At 40.8% G+C, this 27,965-nt stretch overlaps 1 protein-coding gene and 1 long non-coding RNA gene across 7 annotated transcripts in view; one reads left to right on the top strand and one right to left on the bottom strand.

Moving 5' to 3' along the window:
• LOC137370159 (CYFIP-related Rac1 interactor B) overlaps window positions 1-24,747 on the bottom strand; it is a 235,911-nt gene extending 211,164 nt beyond the window's left edge. For 4 of the 6 annotated variants that reach the window (XM_068032411.1, XM_068032415.1, XM_068032417.1 and 1 more), the window contains exon 1: window positions 24,670-24,744. Coding sequence is in view for 1 of the 6 variants with exons in the window: in XM_068032408.1 (XP_067888509.1) it covers window positions 2,363-2,382 (20 nt within the window). In the remaining 5 variants the exon portion in view is untranslated. Of the gene's footprint in view, window positions 1-2,362; window positions 2,398-24,669 lie in introns of those variants that run through there. The other 2 variants (XM_068032426.1, XM_068032408.1) reach the window with 2 other exon arrangements.
• Window positions 477-27,965, top strand: LOC137370160 (uncharacterized). Its single transcript, XR_010975098.1, has 3 exons — window positions 477-617; window positions 10,250-10,327; window positions 24,545-27,965. It is a non-coding gene; the product is annotated as an uncharacterized lncRNA (long non-coding RNA).

Below are 27,965 nucleotides of genomic sequence, written 5' to 3'. Positions count from 1 at the left end.
CCCTCTCTCCCTCCAGGGCAGGGTGACTCTCCCTCTTGCCTCTGCAACAGCATACCCACCCCCTCCTCCCTCCAGGGCAGGGTGACTCTCCCTCTTGTCTCCAGGGCAGGATGACCCTCCCTCATGTCCCTGAGGCAGGGTGTCCCCCCACTTGTTGCCAGGGCAGGGGTATTTCCCCCCCCCTCCCTTCCAACATCTTGTCCCCAGGGCAGGGTGATCTTCCCCAGCCCCAACCCCCACCTCTTGTCCCTGGGGCAGGGTGCACCCCCACCTCTCACCCACACCTTGTCCCCGAGGCAGGGTGTTTCTCCCCGCCCCCACCTTGTCCCCAGAGCAGGGTGTCTCCCACCACCCCCCACTTGTCCCAAGGGCAGGGTGTTTCCCCGCCCCCGCCCCCACTTGTCCCCAGAGCAGGGTGTCTCCCACCACCCCCCACTTGTCCCCAGGGCAGGGTGTTTCCCCGCCCCCGCCCCCACTTGTCCCCAGGGCAGGGTGCCCCCATCTCCCTCTCTTTTCTTTCCGTGCCCCCAGTAGCAGCGGATACAAAGAGCGGAGCCGCTGCCCCGGCTGATTTGACCAGGAAGTATTCAGAATGAAGCCGCAGCCGATTGGTGTTTGTAAGTCACCTTTTGCCCTTAGTCCCGGCAGCAGCGGATAGAGGCCGGCTTAGCTGAAGCCCAGCGGCGACTGCTTCTTGCCGCGCGAGCCGAGGCCGCCCCGATCGCCGCGTGCAGCCGCCCACGCGCCTCTTACCTGCGGCCCGAGCTCTAGAGCATGCGCCTCATGCTCTCGCCGCGGGCAAGTATTGTTTATGCAGCGCACCAACCGCCTCGTCTCGAGCCGCTCCTCAATTTAAAAGCCGCTGGGCTCGCGCTCCGCACAGCGGCCCAAGGCACGTCAGGTGAGACCGCGCCGTCTGACTGACCGCCCAATACCCAGCCACTTGCCTGCTGCACACTCATTTGATCCATGCAGGCCTTGTGCCGATCACAGACAGACATGCCCAGTTGGAGCGGAATCATACTGTGATCGGTGGGCACTAGTTGACATGTTGTTGGCGTACTGATCACCGAAATAGAATATTTTAAGTGCACACGCATTCTTGTCCTGAACCAGTTGTTTTAGTGATGCCCTCCGAGTGGAAGGTAACATAGGTTTTACAGCACGTTTAGACGATTCGGCCCAGCTGATCTATGGGCCTTCTCCCACCCAACTCCCATCTAACCCTATCATCATATCCTTCTATTCCTTTCTCCCTCATGAGCTTATCTAGCTCCCCTTTAAATGCATCTATGCTATACGCCTCAACTACATACATAGGAATATACGAATTAGGAGCAGTAGGGCATTCAGCCCCTCAAGCCTGCTCCACCATTTAATAAGATCATGGCTGATCTGAATGTGACCTCCACTTTCTTGACTACTTGCTATAACTTTTGACTCCTTTGTCAATCAAGAATCTGTTAAACTCACCCTTAAAAATATTCAATGATCCTGCCTCCACCACTCTCCGGGGAAGAGAATTCCACAGACTAACAACATTCTCCTCATCTCCATCTTAATTGGGAGACCCCCTAATTTTTAAACTCTGTCCCCTATATCTAGTCTTGCCCATAAGGGGAAATGCCCTATCAGCAGCCACCCTGTCAAATCCCCTCAGGATCTTGTATATTTCAATAAGATCATCTCTCATTCTTCTAAACTCCAACGGATACAGGCCCAACCTCGTAAGATCACTCCTTCGTCCCAGGAATCAGTCGAGTGAACCTTCTCTGAACTGCTTCTAATGCAATTATTTCCTTTCTTAAGTAAGGAGGCAAAAACTATGCACAGTACTCCAGATGTGGTGTCACCAACGCAGCAAAACTTCCCATTTTTATATTCCATTCCCCTTGCAATAAACAACTACATTCCATGTCGTTGCAAGTTCCACAGTCTAACCATTCTGGGTTACGTAACTCATGGTTATTTTGTGGCAATGGGGGAATCTGATATATTTTTTTAGTTCAGACAAAATAGACACACCAATTCCATGCCATTCCAGCATTCAGCAGTTATCCAATATATTGCAAACCACCCTTTTGCCTATCGCTGAGGTCTTGAAGATATTGCTTGAGGTTGGCTGAGGTGGTTGTTAAGAGTTCCTAGTGCAGCCTTAAGCAACACAATGGGAGCTATTTAAAAAATAAACCCTTGTTCTCACCTACTTAGAGTCCTGTCATCCAGCAGCTGCCACTCTACTTATCCTGAATCCTTCAAAGCTACTCTAACCTTCTGGACTAATCAAAATGCTGTGACCCCCTTCCCAAAACCACACTACCATGCCATAACCTGTTGGTATCACAGTTCCAATCCACCTTACCACAATTTCTTCCTAGGCATCTGTTGGCATTCTTGATTTGTCAGTCCAGCTCTCTATACAAAGTCAATTGCACAGATAACCAGCCAGACACATGCTGAGGGAAATAAAACCAAAAAGTGCTGGAAATACTCAGCAGGTCTCGCAGCATCTGTGGAGAGAGAAGCAAAGTTAACATTTCAGGTCATCATCAGAATATGCTGAGGGAATGCCTTACAGTCACGAACATGTATGGAGCTAGAAGTCTGACAGTGGGAATGGACCGGGCAGACTCTCCTCATCCCGTCAACCTGATAAATGCTGACAGATAGTAGGATTCTCCCAAGATCCAACTGTTCCCAGAACCCTTGACCTTCTTCCACATAGGAACAGGAATAGGCCATTTAGCCCCTCGAGCCTGTTCCAGCATTCAGTTAGATCATGGCTAATTTGTGACCAAACCATATACGTTTGCCCCATATTGCTCAATAACTTTCATTAACAAAAATCTAACAATCTGAGATTTAAAATTAATAATTGACCTAGCAACAACTGCTGGTGGCAGAGGAGAGTTCTAAACCTTTACCATCCTATACATGTAGAAGTGTTTCCTAATTTCACTCCTGAAAGGACTGTCTCTAATGTTTTAGGCTATGTCTACTAGTTCTAGCTTCTCCAAATAGCAGAAATAGTTTCTATCTACTTTATAGATTCCCCTTGATATCTTGAAAACTTCAATCAAATCTTAATCTTCTAAATTCCAGGGAATACAACCCATTTGCGGAATCGCTTCTTGTAATTTAACCCCTGGAGTCCAAGTATTCAGATTATTCAATTCCAATCTACCCTGCCTGATATAGGAAACAGTTTATCACCTGGGTTTGGGATATCGGAGATTTATTTTATTTAGTTAACTTCCTTACTACTTGGTTCTCCTGGTGAAAACTGAGACAAACATTTAACTGTCTCCCAGGCCTCCATTATACTAAATTTAAGCTGCTCACAGACCCTCTCCCCTACTTACCATGCCTGACACAGAACCTCCAGCGATCCTAGACTTTGTGATACCCCCCAGATCACCTAGTTGCTCTCCATGTTCTCAGACCCTAGGACCTCTCCAGCATCCCCACATCCAGTACTGACACACCCTAGAACTACCTAGCTTATGCTGACAGACCAATAATGCATTGCACAATACAAAAGGATTATACCCCTAAAGCACCAATTTTAATTGAGTGGCTGCAAAGATCGGCGCCCATAAAAACAAGGAAATCCCAGCACCAGCTATTTAAAGGTGCAGCAGCAGACAGCAGCTAATTCTAGACAGAAAAAAATTCAAAAAGTGACGACATAGCCAGCACAGACTAAGAAGTGGCAGAGCCCAAGGAATTAGAGCTAGGTGCTTAATTTATCATTTATCTGAAGTATTAAGAGAATAATATCCTTCAGGTAAACAATAGACCTAAGAGACTAATAGTTTATTTTATCCCCCTTGGATATATTTAGGCTAAGTAGGGGAAACTAACATTAAAGGAATCCAGCTTGAAATAAATAAATATCTATTATAAATAAATAATTAATCAATAAAGAATATTTAATTACTAATGAATCTGAAACTAATCCATCAACTAATTTATACTAGATCTCAAGTGATTCTATTAGATTCAGAAGTAAGTTACTGCTAACAATAAGTCAAGAAATTAGCAATTAGAAATGGCAACACAGGCAATGTGCTGGGACTGCTGTATGTGGAAATGTGTCGATAGTAAGACTCCTAGAAGACTACAGCTGCACAAAATGTTTCTGGCTTGAGACTCCCAGGCTTAAAACTGTTGAGTTGGAGTGCAAGTTAGAGACACTCCGATACATAAGGGAGGGGGAGTGATATCTGGATACTTTTCTCAACTCAGAGAAAAGCACAGGTTCATGAAGAGGATCTGTCAGCAGGGTAGGAGGAATCGAGGGGAGGTAGAGAAGGAGGTCCTGTGGACACTGGTCCTACTGAACAGATACAATGTACTTGTGACCTTTGGGGATAAGGATGAAGACTACAGGGAGGATGGCCAGAATGTTAACCATAGCACCGTGGAGCAGGAAGCAGTCTAAAGTCAGGGGTGGGGACGTTAGAGCACACCAGGAAGGTTGTAGTTATAGAGGATTCAAAAATTAGGGGGATAGATAGCATAATCTGCAAACACAACTGAGAGGCCCAGAAGGTGTGATGCCTACCTGGTGCGAGGGTAAAGGATATCTCGGAGCAACTGTAGAAGAACAGAAAAAAGGGAGGTTGAAGATCCAGTTGTCAGGGTCCATGTCGGGAACAATGATATAAGCGATAACAAGGAGAAGGTCCAGCTAAGGGAGCATCAGAAGCTAGGAACTAAATTAAAAAGCAGAACCCTACTAGTGGTAAGCTTGGGATTACAACGTGCTAATTGGAATAGGGAAAAGCAGATCAGGAGGTAAATGTGTTGCTCAAAGAATGGGATAGAAAGGTGAGGTTCCATTTCATGGGACACTGGCACCAATACTGGGACAGAAAGGAGCTGTATCGCTGGGCCAGGCTCCGCCTGATCTTGAATGGGACCAAAGTCCTAATAGAAAGGATAAATAAAACTATGGATGAGACTTTAAACTAGAAAGACGGGGGGTGGGTGGGTGGGGGGGGGGGTGGTGGCAGGGTGGAACACAGACCTGAAACCAAAAGACAAAGGAGATAAAAATACAGGTCAGACCAAGGTAAGGAATAAGGATAACAAACAGTAAGGAATTGGATACAGTTGAAGAACATAAATATAAAATGATTTTTAAATATAAAACAAAAACACTAAAAACAAAACAGAAGTGTGCACAGCATCCAAAACAAAATGAGGCAAAGGGTGGACTTTTATGCTGGTGGCAGGGCTTTCGACATCAGGGCAAACAGACACCAAAATCCACGCATCGCCTCTTGTACAGAAGGCCTGTCGAATTTAGTGCCAATCGGGCACCTAACTGGACAGCGGCAGGCCTTCCGTATGATTTAGGACCCCGCTGCCGGAAGTCCTGGCCTTGCAGAGATGCTGGCCAATCAGAGGCTGGCAGCTGCAGCGCCAACGGGGGAGGCGGTGGCAGCTGCTGTAGCTGCAGCGACCAGACACCGAGGAGCGGCGCTGGAACCAGGCTTAAGATAGGTCAGGGCGGGAGGGGTCTCGCGGGGTGGGGGGGTCATGGAGGAGGGGGGTTGGCCCTCAGCGGGCTCCTCCTTTCCCGATGTCAGGGTCCCTCATTCAGGCAATGTGCCTTTGAACAAGGGGGACCCTGTCCCACCCCCACTGCCAAGAGCCAAGAAGCAGCCCACATGGCTTTTGTGCCGTGCCTCCTGTGTGGCAACAGGGCGGCCCACCGTAAGGGTAATTGCAGCTGCGGTGGGAAGAGGCCCTTAATTGAGATTCAATACCCAGTTAAGGGCCTCAATTGGCAGCAGGGAAGATGGTCATTCACAGGCCTTCCCGCCCCGGACTAAATTACAGTGGAGGCGGGATGGTGGCGGTGTCCCCCACCACCACCATACCACCCGATTTTATGCTCTCCCCGCATCCAAACCCGCCACGGGGGAGAGCATATAATTCCACCCAATAATTCATAGCGAGGCACCAGATGTAGTAAAGATAACTGAAACATGGCTACATAAAGAACAGGACTGGCGTCTAAATATTGCAGGTTATAGCATATTTAGAAAAGATAGGGAAGGAAGAAGGTAGTGTGGGTAGCTGTACTAATTAGAGATAGCATAAAGGCAGTATGATAAAGGAACATAATTAACATTAAGATCGAAGCAAAATCCATATGAATTGAGATAAAGGATCAATCATGCTAACGGGTATTCTACAGACCACCTAATAATGGAAGAAAAATAGAGGAAGAAATATGTAAACAAATCCATGAAATGATTTAATTACATAAAATAATCATGGAGATTTCAACCACCCCTAAATAAACTGGCATTATGAGACAGGGAAAGGGGAAAAAGGAATGGAATTTTAGTGTGTACAAGACTGTTTTCTTACCCAGTACATTAGAAGTCCAACAAGAGAAGAATCGCTGCTGGATCTAGTATTGGGAAATGAGCTAGAACAGGTAAGAGAAGTAAGCATAGAAGAATAGCTAGGTATTAGTGATTATAGCAAGGTTAAAGATAATGATTGAGAAAGACATAAGTAAGACAAAGAAATAGATTGGATAAAAGCTAGTTTTATGGAGATGAGAATGAGATGAGGGAAAATAAACTGGAAAAAATATTGACATTATGCCAGCAGGAGAAAAAGAGATAGAATACCAGGGGAAAATATTTAATAATAAGTGATTGAGAGTTCAGGAATAATGTATTCCTCTGAAAACAAGAATTAGCTAATAATGAAACACCATGAATGAATAAAGAGACAAGTGTAAAACTGAAACTCAAGATAAAGGCAGACAGTAACTACATAGAAAATAAAGGAGAGGATGACAAAAGAAGATATGAAGATGTTAGGAAAGAAGTTTAAAAAATCAATTAGTAAGGCAAAAAAGGAACAAAATTAAATCAGGGAATATAAAGAAAAATAAAGTATTATAAAAAGATACTTAAATAACAAGAAAAATCAGGTCCGAGATAGGGGAGGTAAGAGATGTACAATATAAACTCTCAGGAAATTACAGTGAAATAGCATTAGTATTGAATAATTAATTTACCAACTAAGTGGGTGGACTTAATCTTAGAACAGATTAAAAAAGATAAAACATTTAATACAGAAAGGAGGGATATAATTTATAAACTAATCAGACTTAGAGAAGATGAAACCCCTGGTTTGGATGGATTACATCCACACATACTACAAGAAGCTAGGGAAGAGAGAGCAGAAAATATATATTCAATAGAAAAGGAAATGGTCCCAGAGGACTAGCAGACAGTTAATATTATTCCTCTATTTAAAAAGTGAGATAGAACAAAATCAAAGGAGTTATAGACCAATTAGCTTAACAGCAGTATTAGGAAAGATATTAGAACCTTTACTGAAAGGTGTCACAGAAAAATCATCTAGAAACCAAAAATATAATAAAGAATAGTCAGCACAGATTTCAAAGGGAAGGTCATGCTTGACCAACTTTATTGAATTCTTTGAAGAAGTAACGGAAAGAGTAAATAAGGCCAATGTAGTAGATGGAATATACTTGGATTTTCAAAGGCCTTTGATGAAGCACCGCATTAGCAGATTCAAAACTGAGGTCAGAGCACATGGAGTCAGGGACGAGTAGTAGAAAGAATAGCGAACTGGCTTCAAAACAGAAAGAGTTGGGGTTAAATATATGTACTCAGACTGGCAGAAGGTGGGAATAAAATCATAGAATGATACAGCACAGGAGAAAACCATTCTGCCCATTGGGCCTGTGCTGGCTCGTTGAAATAGTTATCCAGTTAGTTCCACTCCCCTTTCCTTTCTCCATAGCTTTGCAAATTTTTCTCCTCCAATTCCCTTTTGCATCTGCTTCCACTACCCTGTGTTGTTCCATGAGGATTGGTGCTGGGGCCACTGTTGTTCACCACTTAGAAACAATTTGGACTCGAATCGGAAGTACAATTTCAAAATTTGTGGCGACATCAAACTAGGGGTAGACTGCAGAGAAATACTGGAAGATGTTAATAAACTTACAGAATGGTCATGTAAATGACAAATGAATTTCAACGTAGATAAGTGTGAAGTGGTGTATTTTGGTCAGAGGAATAAGGAGGCTGCACACTCTTTGGAAAATAAGACTAAATGGAATAGAGGAGCAAAGGATCTCGGACTGCAGATTCACAAACCATTAATAGTAGCAACACAGGTTAACAAGACCATAAAAATGCAAACCAAGCACAGGGATTCATTTCTCGAGGAATAGAATTGAAAAGCAGAGAAGTTATGTTAAGCTTGTACAGAACCTTGTTTAGACCATGCTTAAAGTATGGTGCACACTTCTGGTCTCTATATTACAAAAAGGATATAGAAGCACTGGAAAAGGTGAAAGAAATATTTGCAAGCATCATACCAGAACTAAGAAGTTATAACGATCAGGAAAGATTGAGCAGGCGGGAGCTCTTTTCTCTAGAAAAGAGAAGGCTCAGGAGTGACCCAATAAAGGTCCTTAAAGGAAAGAAATAATAGGGTAGATGTAGAAAAGATGTTTCCACTTGTGGGGGAATCTGAAACTAGGGATCATAAATATAAGACAGTCTCTAATAAATCCAATAAGGAATTCAGGAAAAACTTCTTTACCCAAAGAATGCTTAGAATATGGAACTTGCTACCACATGGAATAGTTGAGGCCAATAGCATAGATGCATTTAAGGGAAAGCTAGATAAGTAGAAGATGGAGTAAGGCATAGAAAAATATGCTGATAGGGTTAGTTGATGTACGATGGGAGGAGGTTCGAGTGCAGCATAAGCACAGACATAGATCAGTTGGGCCAAATGGCCTGTTTCTGTGCCGTACATTTGATGTGAAGTACCAAAACAACACATCATCTGATTCTCCATAAGAAATACCATAGAAAATCCACTAATAATACTATTCTTTAAAATGGTATATTTAGAATACATTTTAATCATGCATCAGCCATTATATATGTTTGCGTGTAAATTGCGCCTTAGTCATATTCTTAAACCAGCAAAATAAAATGTATCAAGAAAGAAAAACTGAACCAATGAAATTACTCAAAGACCCTAAATCCTTTTGACCACCAAAAATTGGATGCCAATAATTGTGTGGTGAGAAAATGTACCATTCAAAAAATGAACCAATCAAGTCACTCAAAATGTTTTTTCATACATCTTGCTTTTGCTATTTTACTTACTCAACAAACTTAAGTTCTAAGATTCAAAAAGTTTCTTGCAAAATTAAAAAATATTTCATAGTAATGTGAAATGGCCTTTGACTACTTTAATGTTCTAACTTGGTGGACCTAACCCCTCTGAAAAGCCTAATTTTGCATTGATACTCTTCTCAGAATTACCTGCTAGCTGTATGCAATTCTCAATGTTGCAATCTGAGCATGTTCAAAACTTGATATAAACAGGATTTCTGAATTTTAAGCTATTAAGTGATTAATTTTCACTTGAGAGACAGCCTGGCTCAGAGCGAAAGGATATGATTGCAGCATGTGTGATTACAATAGCTTTATTTCAACCCAGAATTTGAAAACATTGATGATTTACAAAAAATTGAGTTACTTTTCCGCAGTGCAAGAGTCCTTCATGTGTCTTTTTTCTGCTTCTAACAGCATTTATGTTTGCTTGTTTTTTCCAAATGATTTGGAAACAAGCTAGATGATGATTTTGAGAAACCTTTTTGAGTAAAGGTTCAGATGAAAAATAAGCTAATGTGTTTTTTTACCATGAGAGGTCGAGACACAGGAAGCGATTAAAACATTTGTGTTTTGTTTATAGTGAGAATTTAAAATGAGTTTTTCTGCAGAATTTTTAATTAAGCAGCTGAGTTTGTTATTGATATTTATTTTAATTTTTAAAAATCTCTGTAGAAAAACAGATTTTAAATAATGACAGTAGGATGGAGGAAGCACTATTTATTTTCCAAGAACTAATCAAAAAACATTGGCTCATTAACTCTAGACTGAAGTCTTACAAACTTCTTTCCAAAGTGTTTCACTGAAGTTGTCCACTATGCACCCACTTCCACACCCAGCTTCTAGCCCCCAACTACAGTTTATTCACTGCAAGCAACACCATGCAAGGTCCACATTTATAGAATAGAATTGGTTCAGGTAGCGTATACATCCTGTCCACACACTCTGTCAACTGTATCATGATCATAAATATTTAAAATCTTGCTTCTGTATCATTAACAAATTATTCACTCATTTTCTTTCAAATTTCTTTCACCCAATTCCAACAGAATGGGACTGATTCACATTCGAATGTATGAATTTTCATGAAACAGCTAGCCATCAGAATGGAACACCATCAAGCTGAAGTAAGAATACAGATAAATATTGTACAATATTTTATTCCTCAGTTAGAACCATAGATGTTTACTGCAAGTTGGCCGTTTGGCTAAAAATGTCATGTCAAACATGGCAGATTTTTGCTGGGCCCTAATCCTGCCCTGCTCTTATCCATATTTTCCTCTGCTTTAAATATTTATCCACTTTTCCCTTAAAAGGTGCAGTAGTGTTTGCCTCAACAATACCATGTGGCCAAGTATTCCACTCTCCAATAATTCTCACCATACAGAAATTTCTCTATCCTCCTCAGCAATAATTTGTAAATTGATGACCCCTCATCAATGACTCTAATCAAAGGAAATAATCGTTCCCTGTTCATTCTATCAAAGCTCTTTATAATTTTAACAACCTTGATTAAATCTCGTTATAACCACAGTTTCTTCTCCCAGGTATCATCTCGGTGAAGGAATATTGCAACTGTACATCGTACATTGCCTGACCAGTTCCTTGTAAAATTTTCTTATTTATTTCCTCTGTCCTCTATGACCATACATATAAAGCCATAAAATGACATTGGTCTTTTTTCTGGCTTATCTATCTGCACTTTCAAGGAATTATGTATTTGAAAACCTAGGTCTCTCTGTTCACTCACACCCTTCAGTGTCTTTCTATTAGGTGTGTATATTCCTTGTTTTTCCACCCAGAATGCATGAACTTAGTGTTAAGCATTTAATTGCATCTGCCACTCATCTACCATTCCATTAATCTATCCATGTCCTTCTCAAATTTTTATAGCCTCTCACTTTTTGCCAAAACCCCCAAATTTACATCCACATCCAAGTTCATTACATATTGTGCTCGCTATGCCCAAGTCCAAATCATACATACCACTTCCAGCTCCGAGCAACACCCTTAACCTAAATTCTATTTTTTTGTCTGCCAAACAACTTTCTTTTCCTGTTGCTACATTTCCTCTATTACAGTATGCCTAAATTGTTGCAACAAGCCTTACAATTTCCCGAGTGAGTGCATCACTTCTTCAAAAGGCTTTATTGTAATTACTTTATTTATATACCTTTATTTTCTATTTACTTGCTACTTTAGCCTTCTTGATTCCATTCTGAAGTCCTGACTTTGTTCACTGCCAGCCGAGCTTTTTGGGGTGAAATTTACCCATCTCCCTTTCATTACGAAAGGCTCAATTCATTTTAATTTTACACTGCTGCTAATTCCCTCATGTTCATACGGACAACTCCCATATAACTCAGCCCACCTCTAACCTTCAACACTGCGATCTCCGCTCCCTCTGTTCCTCTTCCACAGCCTGATTTCAGTCTTCCCTGCAGCTCTAACAACCTCTTCTCTTTGCCAGCTTCCCGAGAAGATCACAGCCCCTGTTCTTACATTCCTTGTCTATAGTACTGGCCCATAACTATTCCTCTGCCATAGCTCATCTCCCATATCCACACCTCCCACTAACTTCACCCCAAAGAATTATCACCACCTCTAATCACAGCTCTCACTTCCGTCTCCCGAACTGCCCAACCCCGGCACATCTGCAGACTCTGGCACAAACACCCAGCACCGGACACAGAAATGAAAAAGACATGACCAGATAATCTGTTTTCAGTGGTGTTGGTTGATGGATAAATATCGGCCAGGACACCATAATAACTCCCCTGTTCTTTGAATACTGCCATGGAATCTTTTTCATCCACTTAAAAGCGAAGATAGGCCTTGGTTTAATGTCTCATTCGAAAGACAGCACTTCCGAAAGCGTAGCACTCCATCAGTACTACCTTGAAGTGTCAGCCTGGATTATCTGCTCAATCCTAGAGAGGGACCTGAATCCACAACCTTCTGACTCAGGGGCAACAGTGCTACTACTGAACCAAAGATGTTCCAATTTAGACAATTTCCACAGGAACTACCCAAGCACTGGCCTTGAAGAGATGGGCTAGCCAAAATAGAATTCAACATCAGCAGCTGAACATGAGTAATGTGTTCTGGACTCCAGAATACCATGAGCTAGTGATAAATTAGTATTTTGAAAGTAATTTGCCACCACTGTCAAGAGGTGCACGAGTCCACTGGAGTGAGTTACTCAAGGTCTGCTGTAACCCATGCAAACATACCACAGTGTGAATTATCACCTTCTTAAAGTGCAGGCAGAAAATTAGAAAAGAAAACCAGTGGTCCAGGTATACTCCACTAGGCAGTAGGTACTCTGACACTTTGTTAGCTGTGGCTCAATAGTAGCACTCTTTCCACTAGGTTCCAAGCCCTACTTGAGCACATAATCCAGACTGACACTCCTGTGCTGCATTGTAGGAGATCTTTTGGATGAAACCTTAAACTGAGGTCCCCTCTTCCCTCTCAGGTGGGGATAAAAGAACCAATGGCACTGCTCAAAGAACATGGGCGCTCTCCTGGTGTACTGGCCAACATTTGTCGCTCAAGCAATCAACATCAATACAACAGTTTAATTCATCATCTAACTCATTGCTCTGTGTGGGATTTTGCCATGTACAAATTGGCTGCCTGTTTCTCTTCACTACAACAGTGATCACACTTCAAAAGTAATTCATTGGCTTTGAAGCACTTTGGGATGTCCTAAGGTCATGAAAAGGTGCTTTTAATGCAAGTTCTTACTTTCTTTTACCAGATAGTTTTTAAGTGAAGATTTCAGAGCAGAACTCCAGGTCTATGCTGCAAAGAAACTTAAAGGGAAAGGGAAAACAATCAGGTTAGCCCCTGTCCATTTGCAATAACAACATTTAATTGTGTTAAAAATTGAAACCATGAAATGCATCTGTTTACTTTATAAAAGGGACACAAGCAAATTCCTAAATTCTGAATGACGTAAATATGCAGATATTTGGCATATTCTGTTCAACTCCAATTTTAAGTGTTGCCACTGCCTCACGAGATTAAAAATAAATTTATCATCCATATTTGAATCCCTCATTTTTGAGTCAGCATCTGCAAGTTGCTATGCAACAAATGTAGTTGTCACATGAAGGCTATATGTTCCTTTATTCAGAAATGCAAATTTATTATGGAATTCGGTGGTTTGGATCCTGTGTCTCACACCACTAATATTCAAAACAGAAATGTCAAGAGTCTTTAGCATCTTTTTTTAAACTGGTTATTTTATGCAATAATTTTTCAGTATATAAGCACAAATAGGAAAACCACGCAAGCAGGCCTGTACGAACACCATAAATTACAAATCGCTATGGTGATAATCATGTACAAATGCTTAATGCATTCATCGGACAGTCCTGTCCACTATTTTGAGAGAGGTTGACCCCACATTTTATATTGGACACAATTAGCGACAATAGTAATTGTCAACAGCAGTTTCTGCAGGCAGAGGTGACTGCTCAGATCTCGCACAATGCTCAGCGACAACGTTCCCATATACCTAAAACTCTACCTCTGAATCATAACAATAATTCCTTCATGACTCCCCCACCCCCCAAAAACTACAACCCAAGCTACAGTGTCAACAGTGCAGTGCAGGATGGCTGCAATGCCAATCCTTGCTCCATTTTTAAAAATCTCATGACTATTCTTAATTTATAATCTCAATATTCTGAATTAAAAATTAGATTTAAAAGAAAACATACACCATGGCCTATCATGTGGCCAACCAACACTCAGCTTCCAATAAGCCGCAACTTTCACATTGTTTCCACTGCTTCAAAAGTCCCTGGATTTCAAGCAGACCTAACTGCCCCAGTTCCTCACCTTTATTAATACAAGATTAATCTTGCCATCCATATAAAACAGGAATTCCGAATATTCTTCACATGCACCATATTCTGCCAGTGGTGCCAACAACAGGGTTGTAAAGCAGGCAAATATCAACTGCTAACAATAATCCTGTTCCCTGCGGCTCTGCTGGGACTGCAATGGCTCAATCGTCTTAGCGTTCATTAACTCTTACACAGCTCTCAAGGCTTAGACAGGACAAAGAACTCAAGCAGCCTTTACAATCCCAATAGGTCATGCTGCCCAGCCTTCTGCCTGCAATGTTCTTGCCATAAGCGCTTCCCATGTTGTATTTCACAACTTACACACCTTATGATGGAAATTTCCAAGCTTTGTATTAGTGCACAAATTACATTATGCTTTCCTGCTTTACGTCCCCTGCATTACACATTATTCTCTGACCAAAAGAGTGAGCAAGTGTCAACTGATGTTCAAATTCTGGCCTCTTAGAAAACATATGCAAAATGCATGGTACACTTGCCTCCAACTATCCCTGTGTTGGGTGGTGCCTTGCTACCATTTGCCATCTCTACATGGCAACCGAGGCAGATGTAGAACTCACTGTGAGGAGAATTGCAGGTGTGAACCCATATCATATAAGTCTTGATACAGTATATTAGTATGTCTCATGTCTAACAACTGGAGTGCTGCACATTCCTCGATGTCTCCCAGTACAAGCTTTGAGTAGTTTGCAAACCCATGATATTGTGATATCACAGCCAGCAGTCGGATTGTCAGCAGTTTTTACTAGTGTGATGCAAATTCCAAAAAGGGCCTAATATTTCTTTCACAGATCTGAATATTTACCAATAGTCTTTTGAATCGAGGATTACGATCCTGAAGAAAACATGATTTACATCAGTCTAGAAAATTCCAAATTTCTCTAAGCTCATTTAGAGAGATTTCTTAAGCTCAGAAGATCTCTCCAGCTAAGTGGTTGTACTAAAACTTACAGAATCTCTGCAGATAGGTCAAATAGTGTTCATTATAATCTCACATTGTCTGAATTCAAGTCAGGCAATTTCAAATGATCACAAGAATTGCAAAAAGCTGATCAAGGTTCTAATAGTCCTAATCACTACAGGTTAAGTCAGAGATGAATTTTGACAATCCTACCTTCAAAATCACCTTCCAGTTATTGAAACACTTCATAGAGGGCTTTCCATTATTCAGCAAGTTAGAGGGCCTCAAGAATTTTTATTGCCGCAAGGAATCTTGCTATTGATTCAGAGATTGGGTATATACATTTTAAAATAGTGCAATTACCTCGAAGGATAAGTGTGAAACCAAATTGTGTGACAGAAGAATCACCACAATATTCTGTTTGAAATTATGACAGTGGAGTACTCAAGGATACCAATACACTAAGATGTTGCTAGATAACTGAAAGACAATTATGATATATACAACTGCATTAGGGCATCTCCTAAATGCTTTTATTTTATTCCTGGAGAAGAAGATCATGCATGTATAAATATTTTTAATTCACACTGCTGGAAAGTCTAAGCCAGTCACAGCACCAGCATCAATCTCAATATCAGTCAGTGATTATTTAGCAGCAGATGCATTTCTAGTAGGGTACAATCACTATATTAGTTTTTAAATATATTATTCCACCATAATGGTTACATCTGGCAGAATATTCTGGACAAGATTCGTGCTTGGGTCTGATAAATGGCAAGTAACCTTCACGCCACACAAGTGCTAGGCAATGGCCATCTCCAACAAGAGAGCGTCTAATCACCTCCCCTTGACATTCAACATGCGGTGTGGCATAGTGGTAATGTCATTAGACTAGTCATCCAGAGCCCAGGCTAATGCTCTGGGGACACCACGGCAGATGGTGAAATTTCTACTTCAATTAATAAATCTGGAATTAAAAGCTAATTTAATGGTGACCATGAAACCATTGTCGATTGTTGTAAAAACACATCTAGTTCACTAATTTCCTTTAGGGAAGGAAATCTGCCGTCCTTACCTGGTCTGGTCAACATGTGACACAAGACCCACAGCAATGTGGTTGACTCTTAATGTCCTCTGAAATGGCCTAGCAAGCCACTCAGTTCAAGGGCAATTAGGGATGCGCAATGAATGCTGGCCTAGCCAGTGCCACCCACATCCCATAAAACGAATAAAGGAAAAAAAATTACCATCATCAATTACCCCGCCATCAACATCCTGGGGGTCTCTACTGACCAGAAACATAACTGGACTTGCCACATAAATACTGTAGCTACAAGAGCAGGTTAGAAGCCATGTATTCTGCGGCAAGTGACTCATCTCCTGACTCCTCAAAGCTTTCCCCATCAACTGCAAGGCACAAGTCAGGAGTGTGATGGAATACTCTCCACTTGCCTGGATGAGTGAGGCTCCAACAACATTCAAGCAGCTCACCATCATTCAAGATAAAGCAACCTGCTTGGTTGGAACCCCATTCACCACCTTAAACATTCACTCCCTCTAGCACCAGGGTATGGTGTCCCACAGGGCTCAATACTAGGTCCCCTGCTTGTTGTGGTATACATTAATGATTTGGACATAAATTTAGGGGACGTGATCAAGAAGTTTGCAGACAACACAAAAATTGGCCATGTGGTTAATAGCAAGGAGGATAGCTGTAGACTGCAAGAAGATATTGATGGACTGGTCAGGTGGGCAGAAAAGTGGCAAATAACATTCAACCCAGAGAACTCTGAGGTGATGCATTTGGGGAGGTCAAACAAGGCAAAGGAACACACGATAAATGGGAGAATACTGAGAGATGTAAAGGAAGTGAGGGACCTTGGAGTGAATGTCTACAGATCCCTGAAGGTAGGACAGCTCAATAAGCATGTTAAGGCGGCATATGGAATCCTTTCCTTTATTAGCCAAAGGAATAGAATATAAGAGCAGGGAGGTTATGCTGGAACTGGATAAATAATTGGTTAGGCCACAACTTGAGTACTGTTCTGGTCACCTCATTACAGAAAGGATGTATTGGACTAGAGAGGGTACAGAGGAGATTTACGAGGATGTTGATGGGATTGGAAAAATGCAGCTATGGGGAAAGATTGGATAGGCTGGGGTTGATCTCCTTGGAACAGAGAAGGCTGAGGGGAGATCTGATTGAAATGTACAAAATTGTGAGCGGCCTGGATAGAGTGGATGGGAAGGACTTATTTACCTTAGCAGAGAGGTCAGTGACTAAGGGGTACAGATTGAAAGTGATTTGTAGAAAGATTAGAGGGGAGATGAGGAAAGATTTTTTCACCCAGAGGGTGGTGGGGGTCTGGAACTCATTGCCTGAAAGGGTAGTAGAGGCAGAAACCCTCAACTCAATTAAAAGGTGATATGCATCTCAAGTGCCGTAACCTGCAGGGCTAAGGACTAAATGCTGGAATGTGGAATTAGGCTGGGTGGCTCGATTTTCGGCCGGCACAGATGCGATGGGCCAAGTGGCCTCTTTCTGTGCCATAAACTTTCTATGATTCTAACATGGCTGCAGTCTGTACCATCTAAAAGATGCACTACTGAAACTCACTAAGGCTTCTTCAACAGCACCTTTCAAACCCGTGATCTCTACCACCTAGAAGAACAAGGGCAGTAGACACATGGGAATACCGCCACCTCCAAGTACACACCATCCAGAGTTGGAAATATATTGTTGTTGCTTCATCATCGCTGTGTCAATATGCTGGAACTGTGGGAGTAGTTTCAGCACACAGACTGCAGCAGTTCATGAAGGTGGCTCACCACAATCTTTTCAAGGGCAATTAAGGATGGGCAATAAATGCTGGGCTTGCCAGCAATGCCCACATCCCATATATAGTGTCCTTCAGTCTCAATTGTTGTAGACAGTCCTGGAGCTTGAATTTTCCATCATGCTACTTGAAATAAATGTCCTCCGTTCCCTATGCTACCTACCTAGATATATATCAAATTATTAGCCATTTGCAAAGTAAAGTATCTCTTTAGCAATCCATTTTCCAACCTTTTTACTTTAAAAAAAGGAATATATATCCAACTACGGTTCCTCAGTGATTTTAAAACTCCTGACTCTTATTCTTCTGGCAGAATAAAGGGATTCATAAGCTTTAATAACCTGAGGTAATTCCTTGAGACTCTGAATAATGTTGAGAGTGCGAGATATGCTGTAATGATGCCAGAGAATGTCAGCAGGCTTCCAGCTCAAAGAAGTAGTACTAACAAGTAATCTCTAGTATATACTAACACACCTTGGTATTTTCATTAGTTCTGTCCCCCCCTGCACAACACTGCCAGTCCAAATCGCCCCCATGTGTTCCTAACTGTTGCGTGAACACTTGTGTAAAGCTAGGTTTTAAGTGTCAACTTGGCTTGGGGTAGCATTTTTGCCTCTAGACCAAAGGTTCAAGATGCAAGGCCCACTGTTGAATTTGAGCTTATTAGCTAGGCTGACACTTCTGTGGAGGTACCATCTTCCAGATGAAACATTAAAGCAAGCACTGTCTGCCCATTCAGATGATTATAAAAGATCCAGGGCCCTATTCCAATAATAAAACACGGAGTTCTGAGTACCTTGGCCAGCATTTATCCTTCAACCGATAATAGATTGACTGGCCATTTATCCAATTGTGGTTCGTATGATCTTGCTGTGCACAAATTAGCTGTAAATTTACTAAATAACATCATACTGAAAAAGTGATTAATTAACAATAAAGCACATTGGGATACCTTGGGGATGTGAAAGGCATTATGTAATTGACAGTTCTTTCACTACTGTAACACAATCTGAAAACCTACTAATAAAAGGTAGTTTTACCAGAAATACGCAATCAATAATCATGGAAATTCTAAGCTGAGCCAGTTTTGATTTAAAATTCCCAATCAAGCATTTTTTGGGAAGAGAACAACCTTATCGGGCACATAAGATTAATAAAACAGGAATATATGAAAATAATCTGTTAGCATACTACAAATAATCTTACAAGTGTCACAGCAGAGACACAAGAAAAAGACTTGAAGAGGTGATGCCACAGCTCAAAGCCTTGCATGACCTTTCTCTCCTTCCTTTCTATGTTACATTTTAATTATTTAGTTAGATTATAAAACCAGAGGATGGAAATTGGAACTAGGCCATTTGCTATATTAGAATATAACTCTTTTAACTGGTTTAATTGGTAGTCATTTTTCTTAAGACTCTTAATGATCAAAGAAAATGTGTTTATCAAAGCAGCATATTCTTCTCACTGTAATAGCTATACATGTATCAATACGTTATGATAAAATTGGTGCATCTGTGCACACTGAAATGTGACCATCACATTTCAGCAATGACCATAAAATTTGTAAGTGAGGAAAGCAGCTTAAAAACCCACCAGTCAAAAGAGCTTATTAAATCAATGAAAGGAGAAAGAGAAGGTGAACTAATCCAAACTAATCATTCAAAACACTTTATAAATTTTATTTCTTCATGACTTTTTTTCCGCTTAGCTTGACAAGTATAGGCTAAAAGGTCATCAACCTGAAAAGTCACTGTCCTGAAATGTTAACTTTGTTTCACTCGCCACCAATGTTGCCCAACCGGCTGAGTATTTTCTGTTTTAATTTTAACTAACAATAAAAGGTCTTCAACATATCAAAAACAGTAAAAAAAAAATCACAATAACCTGCATGAATTTAATGGCTAAATTATCTTGTGTTTTTGACTACTTGTGTTTTTCCTTGAAAGTCTTAGGGTCTCCACAGTCTTGCTTCTAGTAAGTCTCTTACGCTAGAGCTATCACACTTTAAAATGTTACCAGTTTATGAAAAGGAGAAAGAAAACGACGCATATTGTTGATTTGTCTTTTGTTTAGTGCCTGTTCTAAACAATCTAATAGACCATGTTTACATCACCCTAAAATACTTAGGCCTTTCAAATTATTTTTAAGTGCATTATAAAATAATTTAGAATCCACAGTTTATAAATCCTGAAAAGCAAAAGAGCTAATTCTGAGATGTTGCAGATTGACTTACAAAATGTGAACAAAGGTAGAAGACACATTTAAAGATTAAAAATAATGGTAAGGCTGGAAAGTTGTAGAAAGCAACAGAAGATGACCAAGGAAATAAAAGGGAGGGTAAAGAATATCAAAAAAACCTTGCAGATGCTACCAAGGATAACAGCAAATATTTATGTTAAGTCCTTGAAAACAAAGAATATGATAAAGCAGAGTTAGGTATTGCAACAATAGAGGATAAGGACATAATGGAAAAGCTATTTGAATATTTATCTTTGGTCCTTATAATGGAAGAGAGAAATATGATAAATATGAGGTACAGGGAAAATTTGAGCCATTGAGGTGGATCCTTCAGAAGGCATTTCAGAAGGGGAGGAAGGCACAGACATGAATCCAGGACAGAAACATTGCAGTAGGTAAATTAATGAAATTGAAGCTCGACTAATATTCAGGTCCAGATTTTTTTAAATTCAAGCTTATTAAAGAAAACATGATGAGAGAAAATTAGAACTTTTCAAAACTCACTTGTTGTTGGGAAAGCTATGGGAGAATCAGATGTTAGCAAATGCTGCACAATTATTCAAAGAAAGAAGGAAGAGATAAAGTAAATGCAGACCAGTGAATTTGTCAGTATTAGGAAAATTGTTAGAATTCATCACTAGGGATAGGGTCTGTGAATACTTATAAGCTGATTGTCAAGAGTCAGAATGTTTTTGTGAAAGGGAGATCATATTTAACTAACCTAAGAGTTCCCTAACAGAGCCATTCAGGTGAATTTTCAAAAGCAATTTAATAAGGTTATGTACAATAGATTGCTTGCTAAATTGAGGCACATGGAATTGGTGACAACCTCATAGGAGACTGTTTGTAAGATAGGAAGCAAAGAGTTGGTCGACAGGGACATTTTCAGATTCACAAACAATTGACAATTAACAAGCAATCACCAAATACTGTGCAAAATAAAGTTTGGAGATGATGCCAAGCTAGGAGGCATAGCCAAACTTGAAAGAGAAGTAAATTTACACAAAGATCAACAGATGAGGCAATAAGCAGATGCAGTTTAATGTAGCCAAACATTGGAAAGACCAAAGCAATAGTTTTCAACTCCTGCCACAAATAATGTGCCCTCACCATTGACTCCATCTCAGGCTGATTGAGACTTCAAATCCTCAGCATTTAATTTGACCCAAGCTGATCGCTGACTCCACATCATTTGTATTACAAAGACTACCTACCTCCACCTCTGTAACGTCAACCATCTCTACCCCTACCACAGACTTTATGCTCCACCATAAATTTCAAGCTCATCCAAAATTCTGCTGCCATATCCTATCCTGCACCAAAACCTACTTGCCACTTACCCCACTGTCATAGGTTCAGTCCACTAATACCTCAAATTATCAATCCCATGTTTAAGATGCTTTCATGCCCTCACCTCCCTCAATTTTTATCGCCACCTCCAACCTTCTTCCAAACTCTCCGTTCCTCAGATGATTCAAAGCTCTTGTGCAACTCCACCTCCCTTCACACCATCACTCGTGGCCATGCCTTCAGCCACCTTGGCTCAAAACAGATTTCCTTCCAACAAATCCCTCCATCTCTGTTCCTTTAAGACCCTCCGTAAAACCAGCTGTGACCAAGATTTTGATCATTTTTCCTAATAACTCTTTCTTTGGCTCAGTATCCTGTTTTATGTTATTGTGAGGTGCTCTAGAAGATTTTCTATGTTAAAGACACTATGTAAGTGCAGATTGTTGTGATAACAAAGTCTAAGGCAGTACACTAAGGGTGGCGCAGTGGTTAGCACTGCAGCCTCACAGCTCCAGTGACCCGGGTTCAATTCTGGGTACTGCCTGTGTGGAGTTTGCAAGTTCTCCCTGTGTCTGCATGGGTTTCCTCCGGGTGCTCGGGTTTCCTCCGGGTGCTCCGGTTTCCTCCCACATGCCAAAGACTTGCAGGTTGATAGGTTAATTGGCCATTATAAATTGCCCCTAGTATTGGTAGGTGGTAGGGAAATATAGGGACAGGTGGGGATGTGGTAGGAATATGGAATTAGTGTAGGGTTAGTGTAAGTGGGTGGTTGATGGTCGGCACAGACTCGGTGGGCCGAAGGGCCTGTTTCAGTGCTGTATCTCTAAACTTCTAATGCAAGAAATGCAGATTGGAATACTGTCTAACTGCAAGCATTGTGGGTTCAGTGAACAAAATCATTTAAAAGCTAATTCACAGGTGCAAAAAGCAAATGGGCTACTGGGATTCATCACAAGAGATATAGAATATATAAGCTAGAAAGTACTACTGCACCACTCAGACCTCTTTTGGAATATTGTTTTTAATTTTGGATGCAGACCTTAGGAAGGATATACTGGTCTTGGAGAGAATCCTGTGACAGTTCACCAGGCTGAAATGTGTGCTGAAGGGATTTAGCTACATCAGACAAGCTTGGGTTATATTTCCTAGCAATGAGGAGGATATCTGATTAAGGTGTTCAAAATAATGAAGTAAACTGCTGGGGCAGGGAGGAAAAGACTCTTCCCTCTAGTAAGGAAGCCAGTTAAAATAAATCTTTACTCAAAGGGGAATAAGAATGTAGAATCCACTGTCCCAGAAGGCTATAGATACAGAATCAATTGAAAGCATTTAAAAGGGTGATAAATATTTATTTAAGAAATGAGGGCAACTCAGGGATTTGGAGAAAGGGCCTGGAATTGGGTTTGAAAATATAGGTTGTCACAAACAAATTATCTATTTTCTTTTCTAGTGTTGGTGAACAACTGGTGAACATGTCTGCAAAAAAATAATGATTCTGTAATTGATCTCAGCATGTACTTATTTATAAGGCCGTAAAGCAGCAGGCCAGTTTACATACAGCTCCCTTTCAAAAGCAGAATACCTTGTATATTGCAAGGTATAATGCTCCTGTTGTCATAAGACAACTTGAACAGTGAGGTGTACGTGGAGGAGGGGAGGAAACAAGGTTTCAATAAGTCAGTTAAAGAGGAAGATGTGGGTATAGTGGTAGTTATCGGGGGATGGTCGGAAGGGGAACAGGTAGTAGAAAGATGAAGAGTTAAGCAATGTGATGGACTTGAAGCAAGTGAAGTACAAGTGATTGGGGTAGAGGCTGGGAACAGAGCTGAGGGCCATATTTTCCCTAAAACCCCACTCCAAATGCCATACCAACTCCTACCTCCCACCCAAAAGAAAACAAAAGACAGAAGTTAAAGGGAGGAAGAGAAAGAGAAACTAAAAGCAGGTGAGAACAAAGAGAATCAGCAACACAAAGACATAAAGTGTGACCATATACTCTGACTTGCTGTGTGAATGCCACAGATGATCAAATGGTAATATATCACAAGTCTTGTATATAGTGTGTACTTCCTGTAAATATCGCACTTTAGCCATCACTTTTCAGACATTATGTTTGACTGCATCCCATGACTTACCATGAGCAATGTCACAGCAGATTTATTAGGTTTTTTTTCATTTAGATATCCCAATATTATCCCCAAGACCAGACTGGTGAAGTATTGTGGGTCTCTACCAAAATTACTTTTGAACTGGCCACGCAAAGTCTGAAAAGTGGGACTTAGGGTGACTCATCCATTAAATTTTCACATTTTCCTTCCCTCCTTTATAAAGTGCCGCTTTGCTGTCTCCTTGATAAACCAGCCAAGAACATTTAATCACTATATGATTATGTGCAGGTTCAGGCAGGTTTGATGTTGTACCCAATCAAAAGCATACTTCTGATGTGTACACCTCAGTTTTGACACTGACAGATTTAAAGGAATATAGTCAAATCAGTGAGGCATTTTATCTAGAAGAAAACAGGAACTCAGAATTGCATGTAGTTTTGCCAGAGGTCACAAACACCACACATCAGTTCATGTGATCAGTGAATAAATGTAAAAAAGCCTACAAAAATACAGATTTATACTGGTATCTAAATCTAACTCGACTCCAACCCTGAAAATAAATTCAAAATACAGTCTTTCCACTTGCCAAGATTAAAGAATACAATGTAACAGTAAAAAAAATAAGGTTAATATACACAAAATGGAAAGTAAATGTCACTAAAACTTATTTCCACTGTACAATGTCATTGTATTAACATCTTGCACATACTGGATATTAAGCTTTTTTTTCCAAAATGTTGCAAAGTAGGCCTATACTATAGAAAAAGTAAGAAGCACACAAAAATAGGAGGAATAGCTTTTAAAAGGCGGGCTTTTGGACCTAGAGGAAATGTCACCCTCTACAGCTGCACTATCCTCCTCCAACCTTTAGTCTATGAATGCTTCTCATTCAGAGATCCATACGAATTAGTGTCAGCCAGAAAGAAATATATTTGAAAAATCAACGCTATACTGAAATATATCTACATCAACGTCTGCAACAATCCAAAATAGATCATTTCTTGCACTGTTTAGAAGACTACATAAATGTTTCGAAAAATCTGTCTCCTTCACAATCCTCGGTACAATTCTAATTTAATTTTCTCTCCAGGTGCGAGGATTTCCATCTCATCAAATCCAACTAAGCATCGCATTCTAACAAGCACAATCACTCAAAAAAAAATCTGCACGATATTCCTGTTTTCATTAATGGAAAATAAAACGATCGCACTGTACCTTGCCGAGAGGAGGAGGAGAGAAAAAAGCGTACAGTTTGTTAAAACGGGAAGTAATCTTCAATTGAAGGCACTTTCAGCCTGAAAGTGCAAGAACTGTTACTTCCGGGTTGGTCAATTGTACGTCATTTGCTTCAGGTTTGTAACACCATCTAGGTCACAAAATGACTAAAAATGAATCAGCTGCCAAAAGGGAGGGTTTTGTTTCTAATATTTACAGTGCATATATGTATAAAATCATGAGATACATGATAAACAGAGTGTTCGCTATTCTGTGGAGGAAAAGGTGGAAAGAAAAATGAAACCCTGTCCGACCAACATAGGAGCTAATGTAGACAAGCTTTCACAATCACGTCACTCTCTCCAATGAGTGCGAAAAGGAAACATGATTTCGCGAAATAACGAGCTTACATTGCCAGATATCAGACCAGTTCCCACTCTGAGGACCTGATTAATTGTAAAAATCAATCTATGTATGTTTTAAATAAAAGGGAAGTTCCTGGCACGACTGGAGAGTACGTTGGTAGAATAGGGATCCTGTTCATCTCTGGAACGAAAGTGGGCTATTTCAGAAGACTGTCTTTTCAAGGGGCGTTGTCAGTGCGTTGGAATTTTTTTTGGGAGGCGGCAGTCTTAGTTCCTGTAACAGTATCTGAAAGCTCAAAAATTAATTGCGCCATGACGGGTGTGAAGACACTGGGCAAATGTTATATCTGCTGCAGCACAGCATTTTGCAATGTTGTTTCCTGTTCGCCTTTATAACCTCTAATTATACTTTTAATAAACGATTTTTCCTCTGAACACCAGACATTCCAGAATGGTGTCACATAATTGGGTATTGCTTAGATTACAAACCTGGTAAAATGTCTTGTGCGACGGCTGACAGAATGACAGTGTCCCTTTAAATGTGTGCTTTCACCTTGAATGCCTGGCTTTGACATTGAGGTTCCTATCCTTTGATGCTATCACCAAGTTTCCTAATAAAATGTGAGATTGAGAACGACAGCACAATGCCAGTTAGCAGTGTCGAGATAAGGACTGGAATGCACATTAGTACAGAGCTGTCAAAATTGCAGAATTTGGAGGAGTGAGATTTTTATTTATCATAGAATCTTGTTCTCCTTGACTAAAAGCATCAAGGAAACCTTGGTCATGGGATAAGGTGTTCCATCTCCAACCCTGATCACACTAAACAACACCCCACTGGAAGTAGTTAGCAAATTCTGCTACCTTGGGTCCAGGGTGATAGGTAATCTATCCTTTGATGCAGAGCTCGATACACGCATAGGGACTGCAGCTACCACCTTTGGCCGATTGGAAAGCACACATGGGATAACACCAAGCTGACCCTTAGGACCAAGCTGATGGTTTATAAGCCCTGTGTTCTCAGCACCTTGTTGTATGGCTGTGACACATGGGCAACTTACTGCTACCAGGAAAAGAAACTCAATCACTGTCTGTGTGCATTATGAGTATATCCTGGCCAGACAAAATGACAAATGCAGCAGTCCTCTCAAAGGCAGAGCTCCCAAATGTGTTGGTACTAATTAAACAGAGGCAGCTTCGGGAGATGGGACACGTTCGCAGGATGGAAAACAGTTGCATACCCAAGGACATTCTGTATGGTGAGGTAGCCAGGGCTAGACAACCAATGGGGTGGCCAATACTCCGCTTCAAGGATGCTTGCAAGCGTGACTTGAAGGCCCTAAATGTCAACTATCACACCAGGGAGTCACTAGCTGGCAAATGAGGGAAATGGCGACACATCCTGTGGACTGGTGTGCACTATCACGATGACCAGTTGCTACAGCAGCTTGGCAACAGCAGCTTGGCAACAGGCACCAATGTCAAAAACAAGAAACCACAGCGTCACTTGGCAACTGCACATGTGGCACTTGTGGCGGAACCTGCCTCAAGGATTGGCTTTCACAGCCATCAGCAAAAGTGCACCAAGAGAAGACACCCCACCTAAATGAATTGTTTGCTGCATGTCCATCATCTTTCATAGATGGAAGGATGTCAACCAACACAGAATCATAGAATGGTTACAGCACTGAAGGAGGCAATTCAGCCTGTCATGTCTGTGCCAGCTCTCTGCAAGAACAAATCAGCTGGTCCCACTCCCTGCCTTTTCCCCATAGCCCTGCTGTTTTTTTTCTCCAGATAATTATCCAATTCCCTTTTGAAAGTCATGATTGAATCTGCTTTCACCTAACATTCAGGCAATGCATTCCAGATCCTAACCACTCACTGCATAAAAAGAACCTTTGGTTCTTTTGCCATTCACCTTAAATCGGTGTCTTCTGGTTCTCGACCCTTCCACCAATGGGAACAGTTTCTCCTTATCTACTCTGTCCAGACCCCTCATAATTTTGAACACTTCTAGCAAATCTCCTCTCAACCTTCTCTAAGAAGAACAACCCCTGCTTCTTCAAACTATTCACATAACTGAAGTCCCTCATCCCTGGAACCAATCTCATAAATCTTTTCTGCACCCTCCCTAATACCTTCACATCCTTCCTAAAATGTGGCGCCCAGAATGGGACACAATACTCCAGTTGAGGCCAAACCAGCATTTTATAAAGGTACACCATAATTTCCTTGCTTTTGTACTGTCTGCCTCTATTTATAAAGCCCAGGATCTTGTACACCTTATTAACCACTTTAGTTTATTACCTTATTAACTGCCTAACCGTTATGAGTCATTGCCACACCCAAAACCATGAAGGATTTATTTTCAAGCTCCTCATACGAAATATAATTGTTTTGAGAACACTTATTGTATCTTTGCGTCACTGGTACTGTGGACTACTGAACTAATAAATCTGGGATAATATTAACATGAGTTAATATGAGGCTTTAAAAAATTCACATAAGCACTTTGGCTCATCATTCCAGCCCTCATCTCTTCAACCTGGGTGTTTCCAAGTTCAGCCAGATATTGCTGGGAAGATGACATTTTGGGAAATTGCGAATGTTTATAAATTTTAATGATCAAAATGTTAACATTGAGGAAAAAGCCAATTGCTTTGGAAATCATGATCCTAATCCTTTTTTACCGTCATATTCTAAGTGAAAAGAGGATTATTTACATCAATATTATCAATTCTTTTCAACATTTTAAAGACGCTTTGTCTCTCAACCTTGTTTTCTCCAATGTATTCTATTGGTTTATCATTATAATGTATTGTATTGAATCCCAAAATTATTCTCATTTGTCAATTAATCCTAACCTATCCGTCTATGTATTTTAGATGCTTGGGTGACTAAAACTTGAAACAACTTCCAAATGTACAC

This window comes from Heterodontus francisci, chromosome 5, assembly GCF_036365525.1.
Source record: "Heterodontus francisci isolate sHetFra1 chromosome 5, sHetFra1.hap1, whole genome shotgun sequence".
Lineage (NCBI taxonomy): Eukaryota > Metazoa > Chordata > Chondrichthyes > Heterodontiformes > Heterodontidae > Heterodontus > Heterodontus francisci.
This window is presented reverse-complemented; position numbering and strand designations above follow the sequence as displayed.